The sequence below is a fragment of the Protobothrops mucrosquamatus genome, unplaced genomic scaffold, assembly GCF_001527695.2.
Source record: "Protobothrops mucrosquamatus isolate PMUCROS unplaced genomic scaffold, P.Mucros_1.0 scaffold173, whole genome shotgun sequence".
NCBI lineage: Eukaryota > Metazoa > Chordata > Lepidosauria > Squamata > Viperidae > Protobothrops > Protobothrops mucrosquamatus.
The window spans coordinates 142,524-155,371 of record NW_015386533.1 but is presented as its reverse complement, the minus strand read 5'-3'; the positions used below and the strand labels follow the sequence as shown (position 1 = coordinate 155,371).

General features: G+C 42.7%; 1 protein-coding gene across 1 annotated transcript in view; it reads right to left on the bottom strand.

Annotated features, from left to right (window-relative positions):
* TNRC6B (trinucleotide repeat containing adaptor 6B) overlaps nt 1–12,848 on the bottom strand; it is a 76,319-nt gene that overhangs the window by 45,541 nt on the left and 17,930 nt on the right. The window contains exons 5-6 of the mRNA XM_015813586.2: nt 12,216–12,237; nt 8,576–8,920 (exon numbers count right to left, since the gene is read on the bottom strand). Of these exons, the coding sequence (XP_015669072.2) occupies nt 8,576–8,920; nt 12,216–12,237 (367 nt within the window). The remainder of the gene's footprint in view (nt 1–8,575; nt 8,921–12,215; nt 12,238–12,848) is intronic.

Here is a 12,848-nt window from a genome sequence, read left to right as displayed (position 1 = left end):
TTAATTTGAGTATACAATTTAAGCATAAATTTATACATATTCATGACGGATGAATATAAATTTAAAAGTATGATTGATTTAAATTGTGCTGAAAAGTGAGAATTAGTGAAGGATAAAATAGTGATAAGAGTTTCTGAATATGGGACAGAGTTATTTACTAATGCCAAGAATGGGGTTGGGGACAAAATCAATATGGAGGAAAAGGCTGGGAGAAAAACAGCAATGAAAGTTAAAAAAAAGGCACAAAAAACAATATATGAGACTTCTATGAGAATTAGAACAATGGTCCACAACCTTTCCACCTTAGTGGCCCGGTCAGGTGCAATGGGGGGGTACGTGCAGGGGGCGGCAGGCGTGTGAATTGTAGACACGTGCAGGAGCACAGCTCATTGGTGCAAGCAGTGGGCATGGGCGCCCTTCACTCACGTGAATGGAGCTTCGCACACGAGTGGAGGGCGCTTGCACTCGTACACAAAGGTCCACTCACAACGCTCCATGGCATCGGACCTGGTTACCTCCGAGACCACCTTCTGCCACAGATTTCCTCCCATAGACTGGTACGCTCCCACAGAGTGGGTCTCCTCAGGGTGCCGTCGGCCAAACAATGTCGGCTGGCGACCCCCAGGGGGAGGGCCTTCTCTGTGGGTGCCCCCACCCTCTGGAACGAACTACCCCCCGAGATCCGGACGATTCCGGATCTCCTTACTTTCCGCNATTTTACTTAGGGATGATTTTAAGAATAATTTTAATAGGAATAACAGCTTCTAATATTTGGTTTTTAATTTGGTTTTATAGGGGTCTATATTTTTTGTATTTTGTATTTGTACTTGTTTTAATATGCTGTGCACCGCCCTGAGTCCTGCGGGAGAAGGGCGGTATATAAATTAAATTAATAATAAATTAATAATAATAACATGAAGGCAGCTCTGAGTATGAATGTTCTCCGCTCACGCAAGTGGAACTTCATGCACAAGTGCAAGAACCCACCGCTTGCATGAATGAAACATCGCGTGTGCACTTGCCCATTGCTCACACAGCCTGGTTTCGAACAAGCCATGGCCCGGGGGTTAACAACCCCTGAATTAGAAGATAAGTTAATCTTCCATCAGAATGAAAGAGAGACATAATTATAGAATGGAATGAGGAAGGTGAAATAGGCTTAGATGGGGAAAATGTAGATAAGATAATTATTGCTGCAATACCAAGACTGAGAGAAAGTAATTGTATAAGATTTAGACTAAGAAAAAGAGTGTTGCAAGGAATATAAAGAGAACAAGGAAAAATCAGTAGATTATGCAGAGCAATGTTTATGGAAAGATTTAAAAACTGTTTGGAAAATGAAGCTTAAAAAAAAAGCCTCCAACAAAATGAATGGAATTAAAAATAAAATTCATGAAATTATTTGGAAGGAAGTTGCAGTGAGAGAATGGTAGAATGCTATACAGGTAGTCCTTGAACTACAATTGGTCGCATGACCCTGATTTACGGTCTTTTTGCCAAAACTCGGCATTTACTTCCAGTTTCTCGCAAAATGCTCCATAGCAAGCAATGAGCTTGCTTAATGATATGCTATCAATGCTGCCACCAAATTAAAGAAGATGCATCCTCCTTTATAGTAATCCAAACTACAGAGGGCTATGTTTGGCTCAAACAGCTAACAGACTAAAGTCTATATTCTAAAGCCCCCCCCAACCCTTCTGAATTCATCTTTTGGATTGGTCAGAATGACTGAAAATTAAATAATTTTCACTGGAAATGCATTCCATTTTGCAGGCTGTTTTGAGATCATTCCTCAGTTTAACACAGATCACTTTCCAGTGTTTCTACATGTAGAATCATTTATTGTATGTATTTCACATGCTAGTAAAACTATGAAATCCAAAATTGAATAATACATTGAACAAGAACTGACAGATATACAAATCTGACCCAGGAGAAGCACAGGCATCCAAGGTTACATTGCTAACATCTGATGGATAATGGAAAAGATGAGGGAGTTTTTACAATTTTAAAAGCAAAAAATAATAACACATATCACAGAGTTTCAAAAGGATGGCAATTATTTGTTTTCTTGATTATACTAAAGTTACTGATTATGTGGACTAGGGCCTACCCTTTAAACTATTGTATGACCTACCCTTTTAAAACAAGAAAATGCCAGCTACCTGTTGTATGATGACCAAGGAAACAACAGTTAGAACAAAATATGGAACAATTCAATGGTTCAAAATTGGGAGAGAAGTTGCCAAGGTTAATTTATATGCAAAATATATCACCTTGACAGCTGAAATCAAGAAAAACCTAAGGAATCCCTTATTGGAGGTGAAAGAGAGTAGTATACTATTGCTCAATATTAACAGAAAGCAAAGTTAAAATAATAGGCAATGCCAACCCAAACAAATACATGAAAGTGAAGTAAAATAGATTATTTTCCCGGGTAAAGAAATTCATGACGGAAGCTATAAAATAGAGATATGTTACTTGTTACATCTTGTGATAATATATAGGTATGAAAATGGGACCCTAAGAATGGCTGAACAAAGAAAAATTGATGCCTTTGAATTTCAATGTTGGGAGAAAAGGGGCGTTGTCTTACCTGAACGCCTTTTCTCAGCACGGAGATGGAGAATCCACCAATGGGTTTAGACTGTGTTCCTGCCCAATCAGATCAAGTCAGCCAAACTTGCCACGCCTATCCTGAGCTAGGAGTCCCAGTCTCGACATGGGCAAAGCCATTGACTGACAGCAAGACGTATTGGCTCATGAAACTAACCCTAGGCCTAAAGGACCTGCGAGGGTGGGAGTGGATTCTCCATCTCCGTGCTGAGAAAAGGCGTCCAGGTAAGACAACGCTCCTTCTCCAGCACTGGAGATGGAGAATCCACCAATGGGACATACCAAAGCCTACTGTCCCTGAGGGAGGGAAGCAGGCCGGTCCGGTGTGATACTTCGAGGTACAACCTGTTGGAGAACCCTCCTGCCAAAGGAGGCCTCCGCCGAGGCGAACCTGTCGATCTTATAATGGCGTATAAAAGGCGATGGTGAAGACCACGTGGCCGCCCTACAAACGTCCTTGATGGATGCCTGAGTGGCCCAAGCCGCAGAAGTAGCCGCACTGCGGGTTGAGTGGGCCGTGACATGTCGTGGAACCTGCAATGACTCCGCAATACATGCCCTGATCCACCTGCCGATCGTGGAGGAGGACATCTTCCGTGAAATGTAGTACTGGAGTGCTCTGCGCACGTCCAGAAGGTGCCATTGCCGTTCTAGAGCGTGCAATGGATTAGGGCAGAAATCTGGAAGCACGATTTCCTGAGCCCTGTGGAATAGAGAATTGACTTTAGGAAGAAAGGAAGGGTCTAGACAAAGGACCACACAGTCCCGGTGAAAGATGCATAGGTCATCCCTGGTAGAAAGTGCTGCTAATTCCGATATCCGCCGCGCAGAAGTAATTGCCACCAGGAAGGTGTGTGATAAGTATCGCATGCCACATGTCCTGAGAGGTTCAAAGGGCAGTTTGGTGAGAGCCTGGAGAACCCACGGCAGTTCCCAAGAGGGGTACCTATGCACTACAGGGGGCTTGGTGTTTGTGGCACCCTTAATGAATGCGCAAATCAACGGATGTTGACTAAGGGATACCGCATTGTCACAGGCAAGAAGAGTGGAAAGAGCCGCTACTTGCCTGCGTAATGTGTTCGGAGCCAAGCCTCTCTCCAGACCCTTCAGAAGATAATCTAGTATCTTAGGAACTGTTAAGGCCGAAATAGCTAAGTGATGGGACGCGCACCATGAACAGAAATTCCTCCACGTGGCCTCGTAAATACGGTTGGTAGAGGGCTGACGGGAAGCCTGGATCACAGCAATGACGCCTGGCGAGCAGGACTCCTGGGATAGGACTCTGCACTCAAATGCCAGACGGTTAACTGGAGCCATTGGGGATCCGGATGAAGCAGGGTCCCCTGGCTGAGTGAGACCCGGTCCGGGGGAATTCTCCATGGAGCCACCATGGAAAGGTTTACCAGGTTGGTGAACCATGATCTTCGTGGCCAGTACTAGAAGAGTCTCCGCCCTCTCCCGCAGGAGCTTGCAGATGACTGCCGGCAACAGAGGGAGAGGGGGAAAGGCATAGAGTAATCCCTCCGGCCACAGGCTCCGAAGGGCATCCGTCTGTTCTGCCCCCAGAGATGGGAAACGGTAGAAGAATCTCGGTAATTGAGCGTTGTTTGGGGAGGCAAAGAGGCCCAGCACTGGCAATCTGAAGCACTGGGAGATCTCCTTGAATATGCTCGGATGTAGACGCCATTCCGAATGGTCCACAGTCAACCTGCTAAGGAGGTCCGCTTGTGTGTTCGCCTCCCCTGAGATGTGGTTGGCCTTGATGGAGGCAAGGTTGGTCTCTGCCCAGGAGCCCGGCAGAAGGGTCTTGGTCAAGAGTGCACGGGATCGGGTGCCCCCTTGCCGGTTCACATGGGCCTTTGCCGCAACGTTGTCCGTGAGGACCAATACGTGACATTTCGCTAGCGTGCTGTGGAAGTGATGGAGAGCCAGGTGTATGGCCCTGAGCTCCAGCCAGCTGATATTGTGCCGAAGGTCGGAGCCGGACCATCGGCCTTGGACCCACTGTGAGTGAAGATGCGCTCCCCAGCCGAACAGGCTGGCGTCGGTCATCAGAGTGAGGCGGTCGGGTTCCTTGAAGTAGGACCCCTTGAGCATGGCCGAGAGCTACCACTGGAGGGAGCGTAAGACTTGTAGCGGGACTCTCACCCTTCGATTGGATGAACTGATGTTCAGTCTCTGGAAGGGGAGGAGGAACCACTGGAGGATCCTGGAGTGGAACCTAGCCCAGCTCGACCTCTGCGTGCCTGAAGAACCAAGTCCCGTATGCTGTTCCAGCGTTCCTGGGACAGATAGACTCGGCATTCCACCGTGTCGATAATGGCCCCTAGGTGTAGTAGCCTGGTTGTGGGAACCATATGGCTTTTTGAAAGGTTTAGGGAGAACCCGTGACTTTGGAATAGTCCTGTCACCAAGTCGAGGTCCGCTTGAGCGGCCTGGAACGACGATGACTGGAGTAGGAAGTCGTCCAGGTAACATTGGACTCTGACAGGCACCAGTCTCAGGTGAGCGGCTAGAACCGCCAGGATCTTGGTAAAGACCCTTGGGGCCGAGGACAGGCCGAACGGGAGTGCCCGGTACTGGAAATGGTGGCCTTTGTAGGCGAACCTTAGAAACCGGCGGTGGCTGAGAGTGATGGGGATGTGGAGATACGCTTCTGTGAGGTCGATGGACATCAGGAAGTCTCCCTTTCTTACGCCTCCCAAGATGGACTGGAGCGTTTGCATCTTGAACCTTCGGTATGCAAGATGGTAGTTTAACTCTTTTAGATCTAGTATAGCTCTCCATCCCCCCGAACTTTTGGGGACGAAGAGAACAGAGTAAAATCCCCGACCTCTCTGATCTAACGGCACCGGTTCTATGGCCCTTATGCTTAAGAGATGATGAATGGCCTCTTGCATCAGTTTTTCCTTTGTGGGATTTTTTAGGTGAGGACAAGAGATGAAATGATTTGGAGGATTGGAGATGAGTTCCAGGGACAGCCCCAAACGAATGGTGTTCAGGACCCAGGCATCTGTGGTGGTGGCCTCCCACTGGCTGGCAAAGAGGGAATGTCTGCCCCAGATGAGAGGATCCACCAGAGTCACTTGGACCGCCGGAATGGGCGGCCGCTCCCTTGAAAGGGCCGCTTGCTCTGAAACTGCTGCCTGGGTCTAGAAAACGGCCTTCCGAACACGCGCTGGCTGCAAACGGCCGCTTTTAGCCTTCGCGCGTGTCCCAAGGCTTGTCCAGGCGATGGGGGACTGTGGAGGGCTGAGGAGCAGCACTGATCCCAGTGCTACCCAAGAGGAGCAGGTGGGCTGTGTTGCAGAGGGGAAGCAAGTCCCCTCAGCCTCAAGCCTTTATGGGTTGGAAGCGGGGGGGGAGGGGGAGGAACGAAAGCCTCCGTTCCTAGTTAAAGGCAAATAGTTCTTCAGCCAACTGAAAGGGAAAAAACAGTGCTGAATACAGCACTGCTCAGAGGACTGAAGAGAATAAAGAATAAAGAATCCACCAATGGAAACTGTACCTGCCTAAGAGCCAACTTGCTACGTCTGTCTTGGGCAAGATCAAGTCGAGACTGAGACTCCTAGCCCAGGATAGGCGTGGCAAGTTTGGCTGACTTGATCTGATTAGGCAGGAACACAGTCTAAACCCATTGATGGATTCTCCACCTCCAGTGCTGGAGAATTGAGGTGTACACCATGAACCATAAGAAAAGGAGTGGTGGCAGTGGCACGATGAGCTTCGTGGCCTCCTGCTGCAACTGGCAGCAGCGGCGTGATTGGTGCGATGAGTCATGCGGCCTCTTATTGCTAGCAGCAGCGATGGCAAAATGAGCCATGCAGCCTCCTGCTGCAAGTGGCAGCAGCAGTGCAATGCACCACGTGGCGTGCAGCCACAAAAGAACTCAGGCAGCAACGAGACAGGTATCGGGATATGGGAGGCCTGGCTGCAACGGTCCTAAGGTAAGTGAATGTGGGGTGCATGGGCAGCTCCACCCCTGCCCTAGCTTGATTTTTACATGTGTGCCTCGCCCCCAAACTAGGACTTATTTGGGGGGGCATGGCTTATATTAGGCGCACACATAAAAATCAAGGTAGGTCTTATTTTCGAGATAGGTCTTATTTTCGGGGAAACACAGTAGTTTGAACACATGAGAAGGCAAAAATCATTGGAGAAGATTCTGATACTTAAAAATAATCAAAGGCAATTAAAGATAAAGGCTGACAAAAGATAAAATGATTAGATGCTATCGATAGCACAACCACGAATTTATAAGAATTCAAAGCAGTTTCTCACAGAAAATCCTAGAGAAATTAAGACTTTTAGGTCTCATAAGTTGGGTCTGAATGTTTTTACATTTACACAGTTAATACTGTTATGTGACCCTGAAGCAAAGTAATTCACACACTTACCTTTACAAGACTAACATGCAAAATGAAGCAGGTTCATATATAAAACTTACCTATCTTAACTTCACAGCAATAATCAAAAAACAACAAGCAAGTATAACTTAGGAGGAAGGCTAATTCAGCTTCAATCTATCGTATTCCATCTTAACAGAGGGATAGAATCAAGATCACGTGAAGTGTTAATACTACTTTACAATGCCTTGGTAAGGCCACACTTGGAATACTGCGTCTAGTTTTGGTCACCACGATGTAAAAAAGATGTTGAGACTCTAGAAAGAGTGCAGAGAAGAGCAACAAAGATGATTAGGGGACTGGAGGCTAAAACATATAAGGAACGGTTGCTGGAATTGGGTATGTCTACTTTAATGAAGAGAAGGACGAGGGGTGACATGATAGCAGTGTTCCAATATCTCAGGGGTTGCCACAAAGAAGAGGGAGTCAAGCTATTCTCCAAAGCACCTGAAGGCTGGACAAGAAGCAACAGATGGAAACTAACCAAAGAGAGAAGCAACCTAGATCTAAGGAGAGATTTCCTGACAGTTAGAACAATTAATCAGTGGAACAACCTGCCTCCAGAAGCTATGAATATTCCAACACTGGAAGATTTTAAGAAAAGACTGGATAGCCATTTGTCTGAAATGAGCAGGGGATTGGATTCGATGACCTCCAAGGTCCCTTCCAACTTTTTTTTATTATTACTATTACTATTATTATCTGGACATGTTCAGTGCTTATTTCTTCTCAATACTCACATCATCCAATCTGGCCTAGCCACCAGCAATAAAGACTAGTCCTCACAGCTGCGCTGGCTAGGTTGGAAAGATTTGGAGGAAAAAATGTCCAATCACATTTATTTTATTTATTTGATTTCCAATCACATGTTGCAAAACAACTTAAATACAATGCCTCAGGCACTCAGCGTGAGAGGTCTTGAAAAAGAAACATTTTGTTTCATGCTGGAAACAAAAATGTTCTTTTGTTTTGACTTAAAAACAATGACAGCATTACAAATTCTAGTGACTGTGCTGTTTCAAAATGCAAGTTCATTTCATAATCGAATGTTCAATTTCATTATGGTTCTTTCTCCTGCTAGAAACAGGTCTCTTTTGGGCAATTGATAACTTTAATCTGTTCATTGGTTCTGGTAACAACCTGATCTAGTATCAGGTTATTTTTGAATTCATATGAACTAATATTCACATTTTCAGGTTCAGAAGATTTCAAATCTCTGACCTAAAATTAATATAATTTGAAATTAGAATGTTTTGCATTTCTCTCTAAGGAAATATGCTGGAAAAATGTAATCTGTTTTTATAAAAAAAAACTACTTACCTAGCATTATGTGAATAATTAAAATAAAAACTTTCTAAAAATATTTATTGCAATATTTATTTGATTTGAATCCTGCCTTATTCCCAATGACTGTGATTCTCTTTCAAATGTTGCCACAAAGTTTTCAGAATATAAACGAGTAAATAAAAAATCAATTTCTAAATTCAAAATACAAAAATATATGACATAGCACAGATAGCAAAATAATAAGCAGAATGCTAATGGTTTCATACCGGTTGCAGTCCCACTGTCACATGGCAGTAGCACTCCTGTTACTGGTTGTGCGTTGTTTGGATTTGCTCCAGGTGCTGGAGAGGAAGTAGGCCCTACTCCACTCCCAAGGAGCATACAAGATGGCGGAGGGGGCTGCCCACGTTTCAATAACACTTTGTGGTCCTGCTGGCAACGAAATCGCGGCGGCACCTCCCGAGGCATGTAGCGGGCAGCGCTTGGCGGTTGACCATTCGGCACTGCCACCCTTTTGGCATTATTGCCACCATTTATAGGTGGCGATGGAGAGCTGCCAATTGGGCTGGCGGTCACTGGTTGGCTTAAACTTGTTTTTGTCGCTTCGGGCACTATAATGAAAAATTTATTGGGTGGAATTTAGTATTGTTTGCAAATTTAACGGTGTCATAAAATCACAATAAATAAGATCTATTGAAATATTTCCAACTTTAAGCATGAATTCACAAAGAAAAAAAAATCAAAATTGGAGAACTTTGCCAAGAATCCACTAAAAGCTTTTCAGTCCACAAGCTATAGTTATCAAGGGTATTCTCCACCAGAGGGGAAAAAAGGTAAATGTTTCCCCTGTTCAGTCTCACTTTAGGGGGCAGTACTCAGCTCAGTTTCTTAGCCAAGAGAACCAGCATTGTCTGAAGAGGCTTCCGTGGTCACATGGCCAACATGACTATACACAGAATGCTATTATCTTCCCACCAAAGTGGTACCTATTTATCTAGTTGCATTTGCATGCTTTTGAACTGTTAGGTTGGCAGAAGCTGGAGCAAGAATGGGAGCTCACCCCATCACACATATTTGGGTCTCAAACTTCCAACCTTCTGGTCAAGTACTAGAATATTAATTCACAGTATCCCATTATTGGAGAAAATTCGAAGAAAAAAAAACAAATAAATTTAGGAATATCACCTTGAGCATTCAGCATCAATAAATATGTTTTTGTGCTAAAGTAACTAAGCTAAAAGTTAGCAGATTGCATGTTAGTATATACCATGTTTTCCCGAAAATAAGCCCCACCCTGAAAAAAAGACCTACCCTGATTTTTGGGGGTGGACCTAATATAAGACCTACTCCAAAAATAAGCCCTAATTAGGACCCCGCCCACTTTGTTCCACCTTGCTGCTGCAATGGGGCCAGAGGCCATGCTGCGCATTGCACTACTGTGGCACAACGAGGCGAGGCAGGTGGGGGAGGAGATGGAGCTTTCAACTGGCTCCAAAACGGTGGAGTGGGACCGGGCCTATCCCACCCATCCTCCATAGCATGGCACTCCGGCTTGGGAGGGGAGTGAAAGGGAAGGTCACTGAGCAAGGAATGGCCTGGCTGGGGGGGGGGGCTGAAGGAAGCGGGTGCAGGGCGTGTGGGGCAGCTCCACCCCTCCCCCACCTACCTCGCCTCGTTGTGCGGATAGCAGTGCGATGTGCCGTGCGGCCTCCTGCAGTGAGTGGCCACAGGAGAAGTGGGCTGGCAGCCGCACGGGCTCCTGCTGGACAGGGCTGTTGGTGCCACTGCCGCAAGGCAAGTCAACTGTCACAAAAAATATAAGATGCTTCCCAAAAATTAGACCTAATACCTCTTTTGGAGGCAAAAATAATATAAGACCAGGTCTAACTTTCAGGGAAACATGGTATGTGTGCACGTATGAATGAGAAGAATGCAAACTAAAATCCAAATGTTAAAGCTTTAGCAGCATAGGAAAATCAAGGAAACAAAATCCATGTGGAACTTCATTAATTGGGTATGGGGACTGCGGATTCCTCAATTAAGGAAAATTTAGGTATTAAAGAATTAGGATACAGAATCTAAATAAGCAAAATTCCCAAACTGACTTATGAATTAATATATTAAAGTGGTATCTGTTAATTATTTGAAGCTTTTTCCCCCAGAATGCGAAACTGAAAGACTAAATGTCCTTTTCCCAAGTAAGCCTGTCACTGAAAGAAACATCCACCCAGAAAAAAATCTATAAATATGAACAAATTTGTTTTAAAAAATAATGAAAGCAAATAAGCAATGATTACAACTGCTAGACCATAAGGGAATAAAATAACAGAAAAACTGTTTGATTTGTATTGTTTTTCATTTCAGATAGTATTTCAAAAATGTTTATTCTATCAGTATTTCTCAGGACCAAGAACAAAGAATGACATGCAGAGTTATTTCTTAATAGTTTCATTTATTGTTCTTCATCTGTAGACAAAAACTTGACAGACTAAAGCAATTGTCTGCATAACTATAGATATACTGTGGGAACTGCTAAGGAGGAGCAGTTTTAAACCCTCTTCTTGCCGATCAAATTTTCCAACCTCTGCTGCCTCTTTGCTCTTTGGAAAACAGCCTTCCCTCCTGGGAAACCAGACTATATTCCACCATTGTATTTAAGTGGGACAAATATACTGTAAACATTGTAAGAAAGAACTACTTTGCAACCAGAAATATAGCTTTTTAAAAACTTTGTCTTTGCATTAGATTGGATTCTGCGAAGTATACACAGAAAAATCTTTTTATTTGTTCAGTATCTTACATCTTTTTCATTTTATGATTTTAAGGTATGTTTAAACATACATTTGACAAATTCAGACTAAAAAGTAGAGACCTAAGAAATGCATGCTTTCCCTTTTTAAAAAAGTTCCCACATCCTAACACAATCTTAAAAATACATAAACATGAAATAACTTTGACAATCTTTTATCAAAATCTTCAGAGATATCCTATTTAAGTAGACATAGTTTTTAATAAAATGGGAAGACTAGTATTCAGAGAAAATAGGACTGCATAGCTTTAATTACTAGTACAAAACCTGTTCAGAAATAATCTGGTCACAAATGGTCAGATGACATATTATTATTTAGACAAGCCATGAAGAAGCCTCAAAGAATCTTTTCAGTCTCAGTAAAATAGGAAATGAAGTGATAAATGAGTTTAAAGAGCAAATTGATGTACTTTATATATGCAGCTTTTACACGGGATACATTTCTTTTCAGTGTAAGTATGAAGCATTTTAAGTCATACGGGATATGATTATATCTCAGCAGGTAGCAGTTTCTAACCCACCTCTCAGCAAATGAAGCTTGTCTAGAGGCTATCTTTACATTTTTAATAAATTACACTGTAATAAAAGTTACAATAAATGCAAATTACATGTTTTAGTTATTTAAAACATTTATTTCTGCTTTAAATGTTTTAAAGTTAAAATTGGATTGTAAGCAGGAGAGCTAAAAATATGTTGGAAAACAAACATATCCTCTCCAAGCCAGCCAGCAAAGATTCCCAATAAATTAAAGAGCTATTCTTAATTCCCAATAAATCAAAGAGCTAGTAAATCTGAGAAGAAATATCCTAGCAGAGGATCAAAGAACAAATTGGATTTTGCTAAGAAAAAGTGCCAAGATCTATGTTAGATAATAGAAAAGGACCAAGGTTGAACATTTTGGCCATAATTCCAAAAGGTATCTTTGGTTCAAGTTGCTTTTGTGGTTAAATGGGAGATGGAAGTTGTATTAGGTATGTTCATTGCCTTGAGTTATTTATAAAAGTAATAAATGTGGGATATGAATTTTTCTTAAGAAGTAAATGATTTCTCAAAATAGCAAGAAAAGCTATAGCTTTTGAAAAATTAAAGCTTCTTACCTTTGGTTTTTTGATCTGTGACCTATAAGTAAAAATAAAAACAAAAGTCATTTGGTTTTCGTAAGTGATCAAAATTTTAAAAAACTATTATTACTAAATGTGGAATGCTAACATACAGCGGTACCTGCCAATATTAAAATTTCAGTCCGGCAACTCATTATTTCTATCAGTAGATATACTATATATGCATTTTTAAAAAGCTTTCATCTTTTAATAACGTGATGTAGCCATTATAATGCTGGGTTAGGACTGGAGAATCCCATATTCAATTCTATCACCCACGGAAACTTACTGAGTGACTCTGGGCCAATCAATCTCAGCTCAAACCACCTCACAGAGGTGTTGTTGTGGTGATAAAATGCATATCAATCCCAAATAAACTGACCTGACCTCCTGAAGAAAAGGCATATAAAGCATATAAACACAAAAGTGAACTATCCAATGGAATGTGACGATATAGATTAAATCTTGAAGGTGTTATTTTTTCCACTGAACTATTTAATTCATCAGGAACCAGATATGATATATATTTAACATTAAAGAACTAGTACCAAAAGAAAAATCTGTTCATAAATCATCCATAATCCAATTTCACTTATCCTAAACTTTGTTCATTTTAATAATAGGAAGGGG